Here is an 18,251-nt window from a genome sequence, read left to right as displayed (position 1 = left end):
TTCTCTAAAAGAAGCAAGGAAAGTCAAATATTGTCTTTTCCCTACTCATGCCTCTTCATTTCCAAACTCTTCAGCACTTGCCCGTCCCCCTTGTACCTTCTCTCTCTCCCTTTTTTCAGAAATCTTGGCCCCAATTTTGATTTTGTTCTGATTTTTACTGCCTACACAGCCTTTGTTATTTTGTTAATAATTCAAGGTTCACAAGCCAAATTCCAGCTAACATCTACTGCAAAGTCCCAGTTATTACCATAAAAATGCCTGAGGTGGACACAAGTCTGCATGGCTGATGGCCAGGCCATATCCTCATCCTGTAAGTGCCTCACAAGGTTCCAGCGCCAGTGACAGCCTGGGACAGGGTGACACTCAAAGACCCCTTCCCAAGCCGACCAGATGAGAGCTGCCCTCTCTACTCTTTGGGGTTTCTCAGTGCTTCTGGAACTGACTCACACAAGAACATCACCAAAGGGCTTTGAATGTTCAGAAAACCATGCAAACCATTTCCAAGTCTCAGAGAAGAGGAAGGCTTGCAGTCTGATGTATGCAGAGTCACAAATAACGGCTGCCCCTCCTCCAGCCTCAGTCTCCGAGATTTCTTCATTTCTACCCTGAGAGAATCCAGCAATGGATCATATTCCTCTTTAGATATGAAGAACCCCGTCCTGGGGCAAAGCACCACTTGTCCCTTGGAGGAGTTTGTTGGCTCACAGCAAAGAGGCGGGACACAGAGGGTAGAATGTTGCCCTGAGCCCTGGGTCTCTGCTCTGAGGCCCAGCTCTGCCACCGTCTAGAGCAGCACTGTCCATGAGAACTTTCTGCAGGGAAGGAAATGTCCTCTGTCTGCACTGTCCAGTTGGCAGCCACCAGCCACACGTGGCGCTGAGCACAGTGGGGAACAGCAGAACCCTAGAGACATCTAGGATTGGCTGTGAAGGGGCGGACACACCTTTGCTTCATACTCTTGCAGTAAAGGAAAGCCCCTCTGGAGGTCGGCCTTGAAGCCTGACTCCCAGGCTCACATCTGGGAAAGATCAGAGTTGGGAATGAGGATGCCCTGTGGACACATGTGAAGGATGGGTCCTAAACGAAAGTTATTAAGGGTGAAAATTTATGCACTAGGACCTTTATGTGATGTCAAGCCTGGAGTATTCGACACAGAGTAAGGTATAACCAAGGATAAGTCCTCTTGTACTTCCAGCAACCGAAATCCTTTGGATGGAAGCCCAATCCATTTACACCATGGAGAATTCTATACCACAGCAGGTCAGAGCATGTGGCAAGGCCCTGGAGGCATTTACCCTAACCAGAGCAAAAAAAAACCCAGGGCTACTGACTCCATCCATAAATCACCAGTGGGCAACAGAGAGGAGTCACTTTTCAATAAACCCCTCCCACACAAGCCTCATACACAACAGCCTGCCACAGCACCCTCAACAAGGGCAAGGTGTGTTGATGCTAAGACTGTCAAGTTTCACAGGCACAAGAACATCCCTACAAGGGGCTGGCTGGCCGCACCCTTGGGGTTTCCCAGTAGGAGGTCTGAGTGGAGTCTGTGTCAGGACAGGTGAGAAAGGACTCACGGGAAAGCAGGCTCAGTGGACACAGCGCTCTGACCCTTCCTGTCCTAATAAGTTTCCCCCGGCATTTCCACCTTCCTTGGGAGTCCCCTTCCAAGGAGCTCACTCTGTTTCTTTACATGCCAAGGTCCTCATCGAGGACTGAGAGCTGAGAGCAGAAAACCAGGAAGGGACCAGAGGCACTGACAACGCTGCTGGAAGGCCACGTCCAGGGTCTCCCCAACTCCCTCTGCGTCTACCTCCATGTCCTACCCTCCTGCCACATCCAAAAGGGTCATGGAAAAGAAATAAGAAACTGGCCTCAGATGTCAGAATGTCTATATTATGGACTGAACTGTCTTCTCCAAATTCATATGTTGAAGCTGTAACCCCGAGAACCTCAGATGTGACTCCATTTGGAAGAGGACCTTTAAAGCGGTGGTTAAGTTAAAATGAGGCCCTTCGGGTGGGCGCTAATCCAACCTGACAGGTGTCCCTATGAGGAGATTATAACATATAGAGACACACCAGGGACGTGCACGCAGGGAGAGAAGGCCCTGTGAGAACAAGCCACCCAGTCCGCCGTCTTTTGTTATGGCAGCCCCAGGTGACCTAAGGCGGTCCAGGAGGAAGAACTCTATCCTAACCGAACTTTCATCCAATGAAAACGGTGAGAGGAAAGTGCACAGATTCTTTTTTTGAATTCACACGATGACGACAGTTTTGGAAAAAATTTTCAGTTAAAACAACAGACAGGCCTGTTCTAAGAAAAATCACATACTGTCCACTTTTAAAATTCTAATTAGAGCAGAGGTCAAGGATCTTTTAAAGCAATAAATAGCTCCTTTTATTAACATATACACAAAAGTTCTCAAGATAGTCTTGAGGTACGAAACTATAAAAAAGCCCCTTATCACCTACTTTGAAAGATACATCTTTACAAAGTCCTTTCGAACTCTCTGGAAACTGCTAATGGAATAGGATTAAGTGGCAAAGCCAAAATTAAAAGCCTATTTGAAAGCATATTTTTCCCATTCTGAGAAAAACTGAGAAAAGAAAGAAGAGAGACGGAAAGGCAATAAAAGACACACCCTAAGAAGGCCAAGAGAAAGCTGGCAGCGGGTGGATACCATATTCTTTACAATGGAAGCCAAAGAACATTACAGAGAATGGGGCCCAAACCCAGCCCAGGCCTGCCAGAAATCTGAAGGATCCTAGTGCTGTTCTACAGAACTTTCTGAACTATTCTATAAATCTGTCCTGTCCACCAAAGTAGCCATGAGGCACATTTCACTGTGAAGCACTTGAAATTTGGCTAGTATGACAGAGAAATAGAATTTTAAATTTTTATTTAACTTTAATTAATTTAAGCTTGAATAGCCAAATGTGGCTTGTGTCTACCATACTGGATGGGCAGAGAATCTGGAGAAGCTGCCTTGCTGCTCTCAAGGGATCTGGAAACCCAAGAAGCAAGGAACTCTGGACGGTGCTTATACTGATTTAGAAGGCCACAAAACTTTCCACTGCTAGTCCATGTTTGAAAAAAATCATTTGGGGCTATAATTCTCATAATTGGGTCACAGTTTGAAGGGGGTTCCTTAACATCCCTAAGTCTGAGAAGAAGCCTTTGAACTATTTCTGTAAGCAAAGAGATGCAGGTTCTATTTTCCTCCCCGGCCCCCTACCAAGGTCAGGAACAAGTTTAATATAGGATTTAAGTAGCCCAAGAAATGGCTTCTTTGCACATTTTTAAAGGCAAAACAAGTACAAGTTATTATTTCTCCTGAAAAATACATTTGGGCAACAAAGGAGGTGTTAAGCGCAGAGGCTGGGACAAGGCATCTGCACACATACGGGGGAAAGTAAATGATGACCGCTGCATCCCACTGCAGATGTCACTGTCAAGAGGCCCTTCTCCTCAAATAAAATCTGGGCACAGAACTCTAATCCCTCACTCGGCAAAAACACCCACTCACTAGCTAGCAATCCATGTTCACTTGAGGGTCAAGTTTCAAACTTTCAAGTTCCTTGGACACCCCTTTCCAAGGTGACTTGCCATAAAGTTACACTAAAATAACACTTGGTTTGACATGACACTTTGTGTCTCCCTCGGGGACTCCTGTATTTCCGGGCTCTCTGACATGCTCATATCCTTACACAGAGGACCCCCAACACTCACCCTCAACACACACAGTCTCTCCTAATTCCAGTAACCACCAGCAGATGCCTTTTTCCTTTTGCTGTGCCACTTGGTGTCACCCTCCCTAGAAGGGAGCAGCCACAGTATTGCTGCCTCTCAGAGTGGGCAGTGCTGAGTGGCTGAGAGGGCACACACTACTACCTACTCAAGGGGACAGCATGCAGGACAACCTAGAGGCCCCAACCAAGAACAAGGCTAACTGGCTGGGCAGTGTATAGCCGTGTGTCTAGCCCAATGTAGAGAGCAATGGATGCTCTAGTTTTATATACTGAAATAAAGCAAAAAATCACTGGTAGCTTTCATCCTACCATAAAAATAAAGCACCTAGTGAAAGGTGGATCTACAATATGAAAGGGTAAGTGAGTAAGAATCATCACAACTCAGGCTACTACAGCCAGGTCTCGCGTAATTTCTAAAAGGTAGAATGTCTGGGTGTGGATGCTCGTCTCTCCTGGAGAAGACAGAGCGGAAACAGATCAGGTGGGAGCTTGTAAACTCTAGACCCATTGCCCAAGTGACTATCCTGATGATGTCACATCTTCTTCAGAGGGACGCTTCCAGACCACGAGCAGGGGACAGCAGGGAAACAGCACTACACATGTCCACCTTCCAAGAGACCAGATCAGTAGCATATTTTGCAGAGAACAAGCAGAAGAGTTTAATTGCCCTTAATTACCCAGTTCAAGAAGGCTCGTAGATAATGGCTCTCAGATTTCTTGCCTGGTGTCGACGTAATTTCCCCAACTCTGGCTTCATTATATCCTAACTTAGAAACGATAGCTTCTCCGAGATGCCTTTCCACAGCAGACACTCAAGTTCCAGGGAAGGCTGGGCCATTGCCACAAAGGCTTCTTGTATGAAGAGTCAGGTCCTCGGCTTCCACACTGGTCTGGGGCATGCGCATGCGTATGCGTGGGGTGGCGGGGTGGGGGGGACGACACACTAGCATACATTTAGAGGAAGGACTAAGACAAGGAATATGTAATCAGAAGCCATCACAATTACAAATGTAAATGAACAGGCAATTGGCGCTGACCTTTGTAGATTGTTAGAGGACTAATTAAGGCAAATCAGGAACTCTGTTCCAACAGAAAAACAAGACAGTATACACCCTAAGAACTACTCCTGTCCTTTCCATGTAGATGCAAAACGCAAGAGAATCAGACAGTAATCAAACTATGTATACTCTACACTGACAAACAGAAAACTATCTCCAAGAACAAAATTCAAGCACGATTTACAACCTGCTAGATCATTAGCAATTCTGCTAATAGCTCTGTCCACCACCACCACCAATCTTTGAGCTCTTGCCATGTGCCCAACACTCTATAGATTCCATATAAATAGACCCCCTCCAGGAAACAGTGAGAGACGCCAATGACAAGCTTTGCTTAGAATGGTTAGTTTAAAATTAAGAAAACTACTTAAAAAAAAAAAAAAGAATCTGGGGCTGGCTCGGTGTTGTACTGGTTAAGTTCGTGTGCTCCACTTCAGCAGCCCGGGATTTGCAGGTTTGGATCCTGGGCACAGACCTGCACACCACTCATCATGCCATGCTGTGGTGGCATCCCACAGAGAAAATAGAGGAAGGTTGGCACAGATGTTAGCTCAGGGACAATCTTCCTCACCAAGAAAAAAGAGAAAAAAAAAATAGACTCAAACTTTACGTTATTCTGTAAACTCCAATTTCCATCTAACAATATTATGTTCTCTTTTATGTCGATATATAATGCTCTCTCTATCGTTGCATTGTAAAGTACCTTTCTAAAAAGCACAGTGCAGGTTACCATCCTTGTCCAAACAGTCCTTCCTCAGGGAATGTATTTAAAACAAAGTCCTATTTTCACCATTCCTCCGTAAGTGCTTAAATTTCAGCCACCCCAATTTGTTTTGAGTTTAACTTGTGTAGTTAGAAATACTTTATCCAGGGCCAGCCCTGTGGCCCCGTGGCCAAGTGATCAAGTTCACGCACTCTGCTTTGGCAGCCCAGGGTTTCACTGATTCGGATCCTGGGCACAGACATGGCACAGCTCGTCAGGCCACGCTGAGGTGGCGTCCCACGTAGCAGAACTAGGAGGACCCACAACTAGAATATCCAACTATGTACTGGGGGGCTTTGGGGAGAAGAAGGAAAAAAAAAGAATGGCAACAGATGTTAGCTCAGGTGCAAATCTTCAAAAAAAAGGAAATACATTATCCCTAAGCCTTCCCCAAGCCCTGTCGACAAGACATACAATAAAAAGGAAAAAAGAAAGAACATAGCTGTTTGGTTTTACAAAAACAATGCTTCAGAAATAGAGAAATGGCCACAACATATTTTAGTGCTATAAGAAAAACACATAGAAATTGCATATAGCTATTCACGCAAAAAAAGATGTACTTCATATTTAGAGGGCAGCCTTATGCCAATTTTGAAAAATAAAAACAAAACAAAACGAGAAAGTGGAAAACAGTACATTTTTCTTATTCTCTTAAGCTGTGTGTGTTAAGCAGAACTCCCTGAAACTACCCTCAAAAAAACGATCCCTCATTTTTTTCAGCATAGGCTGTCACCAAAACCACATCACCCCTTGGCAAGCTGCCTGCGCCTCCTGATCCCAGGAATCCACTACCTTGAACGCCAAAGATGTGTCAGTAAAGGGGGGATGCTGTCTTCTGCTCCAGGCAAAATATTCTCTCAAACTCTGAATGATCATGTCCTCTGTAACCTGAGTCATCGTCCGATTGTCTCGAATGCCTGGGCTGCCGCATTAACCAGGGTATCCACGCTAAGAACGGAGCGGAGATGTCAGCTGTGCCCCCCAACTCATAAAGTCTTGTATATAGTAGGCACTCAATAAACAATTATTAAATTACATCTGTGCAAAGTTTGGAAATCTAGGTTTACAAGAAACAAAAAGTAGTTAAGGCAAGGATAAGAGAGAAAACAGGAGGAGGAGGAGGTGAGGGCCAAACACAAAGGGCCCCTTGTCTTCTAGAAGTCCAGGGCACTGATAGAGAGAAATTAACTACAGTTTCACCCAGGAGCCAGAAATGCCTTTTTAATAAGCAAACAGGGAAGCTGATCCTACACATGACCCACCTATGAGAGTATTCCATCTTCCAAGAGCTTCTGGTCAACTAAGGGGAAGTAAACAGCCGTGCCAGCAACTGAGAGATAGAACCCAGTGTGTTGGCCCACCACGACGGATTATCTCTACCTCTACCTGTGTGTGGGGATGAAATGAAAGGACCAAATCCCAACAAAGTCAACAGACCACTTAGTCTTGCAGAAAATACACTCAAGTCAGTAATCAAAAGACCAGGTCCCAATAAAAAAACGTTGGCATGGCAGGGAACCTCACCTGGTTAGGTTGCTTTCTTTTCTCTGAGATGTGCTCTTCCAAGACATTTTTGAGAAGGCCCAGTGCGTGTAAGTGTGAGTGTGTGTGTGTGTGTGTGTGTGTAGTGTGGGGGTGAGGGAGGCAAGCATAACTCAAAGATCATCATACTGGTTAAAGACAATACAGTATAGGACTCCGCCTGCCCACTGATTAAGGATGAAGCCTGACCACAAGCAGGACCATGTAGGGGACAGTTGCCTGTTTATCAGCACACTGCCAGCAGCCAAGGCAGCCCTCTGGTGCAGGCAGGACCTAGATGCTCTATGTCTGGCCGTGAGGTCTCTCAAGGGTCAGGCAGCCAGCAGCAGGTGTAATCCTGGCCACTACCGCAAAGTTCTGAAGGGCAAAGAGACCTTGGCAATTTCTCCTTCCCCATGCTTACACGCTCATGTGGTGAACCTGACCGGAAAACACAGTGGCATAAGTAAACAAGTCACGTTTGAAGAGATGATGCTTTTGTCATCCACAGGGGAGAAACTATTCCAGAGTTCATTCCACCAGCCTCAGCAAGGGACGTCTTGATACCTGTAGAAAGTGCTACGAGACTAGGGTATGAGATACTGAGCTCAGAAAAGGAAAGGAAGTAATTTCTGATGGCTTAAAACTTCCTGATACATGGAGAACAGAGGAGGAAAAGAAGGATGGGAGAAGGAACAGTGTCATTCATCTAGATGACGACAGAATGCCAGTACTGACAACTCTAGACAGCACAACCATTTATACACAGCTCAGGGCCAGAGCAGGCAGGGCTCCTCCAAGGTGCTCGAAGACTCCCTGAGGCTCCTTCTGCTCCATGCATGACGTTTCCAGCTGAAGACTGATGTCCCGATCCTTATGCTAGAGAGGAGAAAACTGGGATGATTTTCTGAAGTGTGTTGACAAAACTTGGAAGTTGATGAGCTTCAATGTCTTAATTCTGCCAGGTCCACAATGTCCCTTTTCTTGAAGACATTCTTTCAAGAAGTTTTTAAGAGCCAACCCATGGGGGAGGGGAAGATATATTTTAAGATGTTTTCTTAAAGAAGTTTCTAAAACAACACCCAGTTTACTGTTAATGTCAATATGAATATTTCCTAATAATTTTTCCCTTTTGTCATTAGTAAAGAGTAAAAACCTAGCCAGAGTATATGAATGGGAGGGGGGTGGAGGGTCGGAGGGAGGCGGGTGAAAAGCAAAAACATGACTCCAGGCCAAAGACAATACAAAAGGATTCTGAAATACAGAGAGGAAGTCTATCATCTAGACGAAAGCGGCTCATACACTTCAGGGGGAAAAAAACCCTAATACGCATTAAATGAGAGAAACCCAGAAGGCAATGGTGTAAGAAAGCAATTCCAGAGCGGACTGCATAAATAGAAGTATTACATTATAAAACAGGGAACTGCTTGTTCCAGTCCATAGAGCCCGGGTGAAATGGCAGCTGTACACTATTTAGTTTGGGGCACCTCATTAATAAAAAGGGAATTCTGAGCAGAGTGAAAGAAAGAATTGAGGGGCGAAAGGGAGCAGCTTTTAATGGAAGATTAAAACAATGACGTATGTAGAGCTGGCTAAAAAAAAAAAACCCGCCCCCGAGATAAATAGGTCTGCGTATATTGGTAGAGGAAGGGGAATCCTATGAAATGACCTCACCAGTGGAATAATGGGGAGTGGCAGGATCAAACAGAGGCCAAAGCCCAAGTGGGGAGTGGGGACCCCCACAGCCAGAGGGCACGATGGTCTCAGTCTTCAGCACAGACAGGTCTGGGGCTGCTGGGGCCTGATCCTCCAGAGAGCACTCAGATGCAGAGGGATGGCATCAGACACGAAGCAGAAGCCCACGGGTTAAGGCATTTGAACTTTAACCAGAAGAGGCATTTGAAAAACATGAAGGAAGGGACCGTCTTGAAGCAACCTGCAGGTGACAAAGATTATTCTGTACCCAGCAGCACTTTCCAGAAGAAATGATTCACACTGACTGTCGGGAGGACTGGCCTTCCCACTGCGAGAGGAAACCTCAACTAGTTCCCCACAGAGGAAACGCTCTCGAAGTCAGGTGGGAATTCCATTTCATTTTACATGGGAAAAGGGAGCAAAGTTGCAGCCAGGTGATAGAGACAGCAGCAGGTGGACAAGGGGGTGTGCAGCGGCTTAGGAGGGACACCTCCGGGAGAAGACTGCTGAGAGGCTGACAGAAAAACTGATACAGCAGAGCCTTCAGAGATGCGGAAATGTCTACTCTGGCAGAGGGTTAGCCATGAATTAATCATAGGTACCTGGAAAACCAGGGAAAACAAAAAGTTGTACAAGAAGGTAAATGAAATTATAAAACTCTACATGGCTCAGCTGTGATTAATATTTATAGAGTTAGAATAACGAAAACACTGAATATTAATATAACCCCAAATTATTATTTAATCATAATGGAAGACGAAGGGAGGGAGACTGAGTGTGCAAGGGGGCTGGGGAGTATGGCGAAGAGTAAGCACGATGTGGGGGTTAGAGGGGTGGGGGTGTGTGTGTGTGCAGTGTCTGTGTGAGTGTGTATGGAGTATCAGGGGTGTGTGTGTGTGTGAGGGTATATGGAGTAATGGGAAGTGTGTGTGTGTGTGTGTGTGTGGCTTGTATATGTGTAAGTGTACGTATGGAGTATGAGGTGTGTGTGAACGTGGAGCATGGAGCGTGTGTGGTGGGCGTGTGAGTGTGTATGGAGTATGCGATGTGTGTGTGTATGGTATCCTGTGAGTTCGTAAATGGGGGCTGTGTGTCAATGGGTATGAGTGCCTGAGTTTGCAGAACGGCATACTAGTGAAATCTTCATCTTCCAGAGCAGAAAACCAAAAGATAATGTATAAAAGTTAAAGAAAAAAAATCAAGAACTAGTAGTAGAAGCATTTTAAGAAATACGGACATAAGTAACAAAAGAATCTAAAACTTTAAAGCCACTGCTCTGAGGAAGGGGATGGGAAAGGACCAAGTCATTTTTCATAATAAGGTTTATATAACTTTTACCTATAAAAGCTATAAAAATTTGAAATTTGATAACATTGAGATTACAAACCCCACATGGCCATGACAGCTCTTTGCCTGAGAGGGGGCTGCAGGTGACGGAGGGATGAAGAATGGGACCCAGGCTCCAGCTTGTCCAGGTTACTCAACAACGTACAATCAGAAGGAGAAAGAAGTTGGGGTGGGGGTGAGGGTGGGGGGTCATGAGCTCATCATCTATGAGGTGGCACCACGGGAAATCCAGGAAGCTGTCTGAAGGGCATTTAGCAAAGGCAGGGGATCAAAGCTTCAGGAGGCTGGGAGTGGAGGGTGACAGCCTAATGCCCAGGTGACGCCAGCATGTGGGGCAGGTTGAGGACGTGTGCCAGGGCTGGGCATGGAGGACAGTCAAGAGAAGCAGGAAGACAAGAAAGACACACGCCCTGCAAACTCAAGGAAGGAAGCTTTGAGAAGGGACGGTGTAACAACTTCAGAGACCACAGAAAGAAAAGAATAAGGCCCAGCAGGTAGCCACTGGGCTGGGCCAATCCAAGGTCAATGGGGGCCTTCTCAAGAGTGGAAACGGGCTACAGGAGGTGAGGCCCGGCCTGGAGATGGCCACTGCTGACCCAGCTTTCAAGAAGAGTCAAGATTCTGCTGTAGAGAGAGGGACACGGGATTAAGCTCTTGTTTTATTGTTTTTACAGAGGCAAGCGACTGTCCTGTGATTCCACGTTGAGAGAAAGGGACTGGAAGGCTAAAAAAAATATGAGAGGTGGGTGATTCCACCGAGTGAGAGCCCAATGGGAATGAGAGTCACACAGAGTCGGAAGGAGGTACAGGGAAAGGTGAGGGATGAGACAACCGGACGCAAGGCAGAAACTGGGCGAGCTCTGCTGGAAGGTGTGTGGAGCAGCAGGCGGCCCTGAGCCACCGAACAGACAGAGTCGCTCTCAGATATAACTACAATGTTTACAACAAGCTCTTGTTTGGATCGTCTTGGAAGTTCACTCTTACAGACCAGACTTGAGGCCACAAACTGCCCATTCTTAATACTGAGCAAGACATAACTTAGCATTTGCTTTATGTCACTTGGAACCAATATACTGAATCTACAGTATCTACTGGAGGAATTTTGGGATAGGGGACAAAACATTTTCTGCTGGCCTGCTCACTGGGGAGCAGTTTGTGAGACCTGAAGAAAAAGAAAGTGGTGCTAACTTCCTTTAAAAGAAAAAAAAAAAGGCAACAATCCATGCATGTTCCTTCCGGAACAGAATGGTCACCCGTGAGGTCAGTAATGGACCCAAGGGCCAGCTGCACCAAACCAAAGCCTGGAGGAGGCCTCATGGAGGTCAACACCCAGGCCCGCCCTGGGCCTCCCGTGCCTCGAGACCACTCACCTGGGTCGGTGGAGGGGCACCTGCGGATGGTGAAGATCTGCCCCAGGTCCTCGTCCTCCTCCGGAAGGCCCTTCTGCAGCCGCTGCAGCTTGCGCAGGCTCTCGCTGCGCTGGTGCTTCATGGAGCGCACGTGCTGGATGAGGTTCAGCTTGGCCTTGGTGGAGTAGTTGCACAGGACGCAGTGGTAGTAGCAGCTCTCACCCTCCACGCCACTCTCGTGCTGCTGCAGGTGCTGCGAGGGCAAAGGACAGGGACACCTGGGTAAGCCACTGGAAGCCCACTGCGGCCAGGGGCCCACCTGGTCCTGGTCACAGCCCGATGAGAAGATTCCTTAGAGGGGTCAGTGGCCCCTCCCCGAGCAGCTGTTTGAGGACAAGCAGCTGACTCTCACTCCTGGCTCCACAAACGTCCCTCGCTGTGGCTTTGCAGAGGGCCGAAAATGCTGCTGATGGATTGAACCCTCCCACTCTAACACCAGTTTCCTTGACACAATAAGTAAAGGTTCCCCTTTCAGTCTCCAAAGTGGGCTGCTTTACTTAAATAAGGGGTCAGCAAACGATGGCCCGCGGGCCAAACCCAACCTGCTGCCCTTTTTTGTAAATACAGTTTCATGGTGACACGGCCATGGCTGTGGATTTGCGTATTGTCTATGGCTGCTTCCAAAACACCGGAATAGAACAGTTGTAACAGAGACTATATAGGCTGCAGAGTCTAAAGCTTTACTCTCTGGCCCTTTACGGAAACAGTTAGCCAACTTCTGCCAAGGCTGCTTGTCTGGCTTTTTCACAAGAAATATGAGTCAAGGTTTTGTATTTAGAACTACATACAGCCTATTAGGAGCACCCAAAATTAGGTTTTCCCCTGGATTTAAAAAAAGCGACAAAAAAAAATAAATTTCTCCAGATGAGTTCCCTGTCAACATCTCATGTGGCTTAGTGCACAGATGGTCAAAACTACACTCTCTGTGTGTTGGTGTAGACACAGCACTCTGATTCCAGAACAGGGAAGCCCAAGAGCCAGGAGGAGGCAGGCACGCACAGGACGAAAGTCAGGGGTGTGAGAAGAGGAGAGAGCACAGAAACAGTGAGCAGACCTCAGACTTCCCGGTCTGGGAGAAGAATTAAAACTACCCACGCACAAAATTCACAACCTTTTGGGGCCTCTCAGAATATGCTTAAAGCCATGGAGCATTTTTACTAACAGTTAGGGAAGCGACGTGCTCCTGGTACACAAAGGCCATCTCCTTCATTCCAAATGACCCATTTTAGAGGAAAAGAAGACTTTTCTACTGGGTGCACGGAAAGCAGGGGAAACAATTCCAAGTTTAAGTGGCCAACCCAAGGTAAACTAGCTAGGTAGTGGGCGAGAGAAAACCAGAAGCCAGGTCTCACATCCCCCAGCATCCTTCTGGAGGAGGAAATTCAGATGATGTGTTTTATATACTCATGTTGTTGTTACCTGCCCTGCCCTCACCTCCATCCCCACCCCCACCCCCACCCCCAGTCCCTGGAGCCTGGCCCAAGGAGCTCCCCAGAGTCCAGGACAAATGCCTCAGAACTGCTCCGTTCTGCTCCTCTCCCTTCTGACCCACACTCGTTCCGTTTGACGCCCTTGCCTTCATACCTGTTTCTGATTCTGCCTGGCTACCTTTCTTGTCCAGGTTACAACATGGGCCACTGAGAAGGCAGAGCAGTCAGGATGCCCTGCACTCTGCCCAATGCTGAAAAACCAGAGCAGCCCTCCCAGTGCTTCCAACAGGGTGACACCACTCCAAGTCTCATATGCTTACAAGCACATGTCCCATGTTCACTGAAAAAGTGTGAAAATTCCAGAAGTACCTTATCGGAAGAGGAAACACTAATGTACCAATGGAGCAGCATAGAAAAATCACTGTGGGGGAGGTGAGGGAGGCCCAGGTCCTCAAACATGTAAATCAGCCAAACTATTCCACATAACTCTTGCTCTGAGGCCAATGTGCAGGTAAGACTATGAGAGGCTTCACAGGTACCAAGAGAGAACAATCTCTTCTTTCCCCGGAAATCGGTGACGTAAGACACTCAAGTGCACACCCTGGAACAAAACAACATCCCCACCAGTAACAGCTGCCCTACAGCAATTCCACAACCAGAAGGAGTTTGAAGAACCAGTGAGCTTAACGTTAACTGTTAAAAAAATTACAACTGATCACAAGAAGATGGTTTTCTTGAAATAAATTTGAGCTGATTTTTTTTTTAAATGGTTTATCTTCAATTTGCCTCCTCTGAGATAAGGCTCTTTGTTGAGGATTTCAGGAGGATGGAATGCACCAAAGCAATGTTTTCTGGTGGCTGCGACCCTGGGGAGGTGGAAGGTCAGATGGGTGAGATGTAAAGGAAAAAGATGCGCTTGCCCACGTTCATCCTCCCCAACTCTCCGCAAGGTTCTCCACCAGCCAAAAACTGGACCAGGATATTCCTGGGAGCAAGAGTTTGGCTTGGGATTGAGGAAACTTGTACAACAGCCAGGAACTGCTGTCTTGGGTCACTAAGATCAAGGGAATCACATTTATGAAAGCTTCAACAAAAACTGTGTGAATAAAAGGTAACAGGAAAATAACCACGGAATCCGAAGGAGTAAGTTCTATCCAGGGATTTGGGTGGAATAATAAACTATGAAATCAGAGCAAGAATCACTAACACCTTACCCTCAAATTCCCATTACCTTCCCAGGAAGCAGGATTTCCTTGCAATAAGGCACTGAATCTTAAACATAAAATTTTAAAATGGATGCGAGGGTTCTTTTCCAAATGGCTGGGGTTTCCAACCTCTGAGCCAGAAGAGAGGATAACATGGCCAAAAGGAGTTGGACAGGAGTTGAGACGTCCAGTGTCGTTTGTCCTCAAGCCCATGGGCTCTTGGTTGATAGATCCATAGAAATCCGGAATGGAAATAAACATTGTGCAGGGGACTCCTGCTTAAAAAAAATCACTGATATGACGAAGACATTCCAAAACCACTCTACACTCGAACTCCTGGTGGTAAATGGCAATCTCCCGTGCCACCAGGAATCCTTCTGTCTGCCACTGGAGATCCATTTTGGAAGGGAAATGGGCACACGCTACAAATGGTGGAGAAAAGAATAAAAGCAAACAAAGTCAAAAGAGCCACGGCCTCTTCCGTGGGTCCTGGTCTAGGGAACATTCAGGGTCCTCTCTTAGAGACCTGCACAAAAGCTTCATTCAAAATCCCGAGCTTGCTCTTGCACTCCAAGTTCATTCTCCAAGACACACACACACAAATCCAGAGTAAACTATTTCTCGGTTGCTAGGAAACACTGCTTATAAAGGTAACATCTCAAACCAAACTTCCGCTCACAACCTGAGTTTCCTGACATCTACCTGCCTGTGACAGATCCTGTTCTCACCAAATTTTGTAAGTTCTCGCTCCGTACTTCTCAGGCTGTCCAACCTGGAGCAAACAGGGACCCAAAGCTAGCAGCAGGGTCCTGAAACCTTCTCCACAGTGTCTGGTCACTTCCCAGGCCTTGGTGGGTCCATGCCATGACCCTGTTGGCCAGACGCACTCTCCCTCTCAAGTGGCACTGGACCCACCCATGGAACCTGGCTAAAAAGGGGGAGAAGGAGGCAACGGGGCTGGAGAGGCTCATGAGGGCTCCACTGGGGCAAGCCAGCCAGCCAAGGATATGCTTTCCCTGCAGAAGAGAGGAGATGTTTTCATTTGGAGAAGGAGGGAGAATAATTTGTTCCTGACCCAGCTAATTAGAATACCCTCAACTGGGATCACAATGTATTTAATTAAATTCACTGTAATATATGAAGAATCCACCAAGGCACAAATCCCAGTGGAACACTCAGTGAAGGAGCTGCCTCCTTCCAGAGTTCTTACTCTCCTCGCCAGAAAGGAAATTCTTCTCCTACACAAATCCTGAATCCCCCACCCTCTCCTCCGCTATCACAGACCTCTCCCATCTAGGGTACATTGGGGAGAGGGACCCAGGTTTTGTTCTGCCTTTTCCATTTTTCTTTACTGTCTTCAAGATTCTTAACTGCTCACCTCTAGCAGATCAGGTATATAGATTAAAAAAGAAAAAAACTCCGAGGGCCAGCCCAGTGGTGCAGCAGTTAAGTTCACACGCTCTACTTTGGTGGCCTGGGGTTTGCCGGTTCGGATCCTGGGTGCGGATTTATGCATCACTTACCAAGCCATGCTGTGGCAGGTGTCCCACATATAAAGTAGAGGAGGATGGGCACAGATGTTAGCTCAGGGCCAGTCTTCCTCAGCAAAAAAGAGGAGGATTGGCGCCAATGTTAGCTCAGGCCTAATCTTCCTCAAAAATAAGTAAATAAATTTAAAAAAAGGAAAAAAAACCCCAACAACTTCGCCTGTGGTTAGTGTGCTATAAGGTGTGTATGCTACACGTGGACCCAGAGAAAATTTGGCTGCTGAGGCCATGGGGCAGGGTGTGCTTTGGGTTTGATTCTAAGTGTCTATGACACATTAGACACTATGCAAACACACACACATAGACTACCCCCTACCTGAGGGGCTTAATCTGCAGGTGATAAAGGCCGTGACAGTGGTGACTTGGAGGGCTTCCCTTCAGCTTGAAGACCACTGTGAGAATACACCAGCTGGACCAGGGAAAATCACCCAACAAAAACTGGCATCTACCCAGAAATTAATAATGAGAAAGCATGACCAACTAGTGAATCAAGAAAGAAGGATCAACCCAGCTAAAGAAAAGTAGCGTCTGAGGTCACTCAAACTCACTCGGTCCAGCCAGCCTCTCCTATAACCTGAAGCCACCTAACAGTTTCCTTTAGTCCCCTAATCTCACTAGCTGGCTTAAAAATCGTCTGTACAATACTGGGTTATAGGAACTGCAAATGCACAGTCATTTCCACCAAAAGAAACTTCTACAGTTGGCAATAGGATTTGCTTTCTGAAAGCTCAAGAAGAAGCACAATGACCTAGAAGAAGAAGAAGTACCCAGTGTGACTCACAAATGGAAGCAGAAAAAGAGCCCAACAACCTCCAACTTCTCCAGATCACCTCGGTGTGGCAGGTGACAGATGTCCTCACGCAAGCACTCAGGCACCTCCTGCTGGAAATGAGCGAGCGTGGGCTCACCCGTGTGGGTCAGAGACCTTTTCCTGTACCTCTCTCTGATCTTACTGGCACTATTTACATTTTAAAATGTTCATCCCCTCTCGGTGTAGCTGGCAGGGGTATTCCTATGCTCCTGACGTGGAAACATCTGATGGCCCACACCTTCTCTTCTGGGTCTGGTCTGGGGGGAAGAACTCGGAAAAGAGAGCTCTGGCTGCAGCAAGAGGCACCTCTGATAATGAGCCCGGTACGTAAAGGTGAGTGCAAAAAGCAAATGAATAATTTAAAAAGGAAGGAAAGACGAGCCAGCCCATGCTACTTTGCGGGATTCTACCCCATTAACATGTTGTGCTCGTTCACCCTGGCCAACACCTGAGAGGCAGAGACGAAAGGAGGACTCTTGTTAGAAAATAATTCATCTTGAAAATCAAAAAAATGTGTTCCTGTTACTTGTTTCCCAGGAAAACTAAGCAACTTCTGTCAGAGAACATTGATTTCTATAAATCTGGAGGGGCCCCAGCTCCCGCCTCCTCCCCAACAATAGGAAACTTGTAACATCTGGTTCTTCATGCATGGAATGCAAAATATTGATCACGTTTGTCAAAGCTTCCCCTTTCAAGAAGAAATGGACAATGTACACTCCAACACACACACACACTCACAAATGAAAACACACAGGATTCACAAATGAAACTTCCTCAGGGGAATACCATCAACACACACACACATCCACCCCTCTCAACACACTTTTCCACACACACAACGCAACTCCACTGAGAGCAAATGGCACAGTGAAGCTCTTTGATGGGGTCAAGCAGCTCCCAGGCATCCCTCCGAGCAATGGGCCACCCCAGCTAGTACCAGAGACCTCGTGCGCCACAGAGAAGCAACCCCACCGAGCATCCAGAAAGGCCCCCTAGATACCTGTTGGGCTCTGAAGCACATTTAGGCAAAGGCTGGTAGAAGGGTCTCTCTCCCCATAAAATAGAGGCCCCAGAAGGAGGAGGCCGCTGCTGCCCCACGCCTCTGCAGGGAAAACCTGCTAACCACAGCCCTCCAGGGGGCTCCAACTTCCCCCTTGGGGTGAGGACTATAAAAATCTTGCTAACACTGCCAGTGAGAAGGAATGGGAAGATGAGGGTCCAGAGATAGTTTGCTAATTCCCCACATCATAAGTTGAAAAAAGAAAGATACATGTTGGTGTTAATTCGCCATGGTACCCACGCATAGCATTTAGAGCTGTGGAAGCACCTAGAGACTTCTAATCTTCTCATTACAGACCCGAGGTGGGTAGCATTTCGCTCCTGGCCTTGGAGGAACCCAAGGGTCAGAGACGTCATGTGACTCCCCCCAAGGTCTCAGAGAGTGGAAGAAACAGAACTGGAACCTGGGGCCTGATGCCAGGTCCACAGCTGTACGGACCACAGGGGTGTTCTGGAACACAATGCTCCCCAGACCCAGGTATTCACTTTGAATGCCTAAAAGAAACTGTTTCAGGTGTAATGCAACCAGGAACGGGGGCAGTAAATTTTTTAATCAGGGGTTGTGTTACACAGTTTTAAGTTTTTAAATCAGAGGTTGTGTTATAGTTCCAAATTTAATGTCACATTCTTAGGAAGGCTTCCGGAAGGTCAACC

The 18,251-nt window shown here is 46.9% G+C and overlaps 1 protein-coding gene across 3 annotated transcripts in view; it reads right to left on the bottom strand.

Annotated features, from left to right (window-relative positions):
* ZFHX3 (zinc finger homeobox 3) overlaps positions 1-18,251 on the bottom strand; it is a 229,590-nt gene that overhangs the window by 85,624 nt on the left and 125,715 nt on the right. For all 3 annotated transcript variants that reach the window (XR_006891564.1, XM_046682380.1, XM_046682379.1), the window contains exon 4: positions 11,507-11,738. Coding sequence is in view for 2 of the 3 variants with exons in the window: in XM_046682380.1 (XP_046538336.1) it covers positions 11,507-11,738 (232 nt within the window). In the remaining variant the exon portion in view is untranslated. The remainder of the gene's footprint in view (positions 1-11,506; positions 11,739-18,251) is intronic.

This window comes from Equus quagga, chromosome 13 (genome assembly GCF_021613505.1).
Source record: "Equus quagga isolate Etosha38 chromosome 13, UCLA_HA_Equagga_1.0, whole genome shotgun sequence".
Lineage (NCBI taxonomy): Eukaryota > Metazoa > Chordata > Mammalia > Perissodactyla > Equidae > Equus > Equus quagga.
Note: the sequence above shows the minus strand (reverse complement) of the source record. Positions and strands in the feature narration are given on the sequence as shown.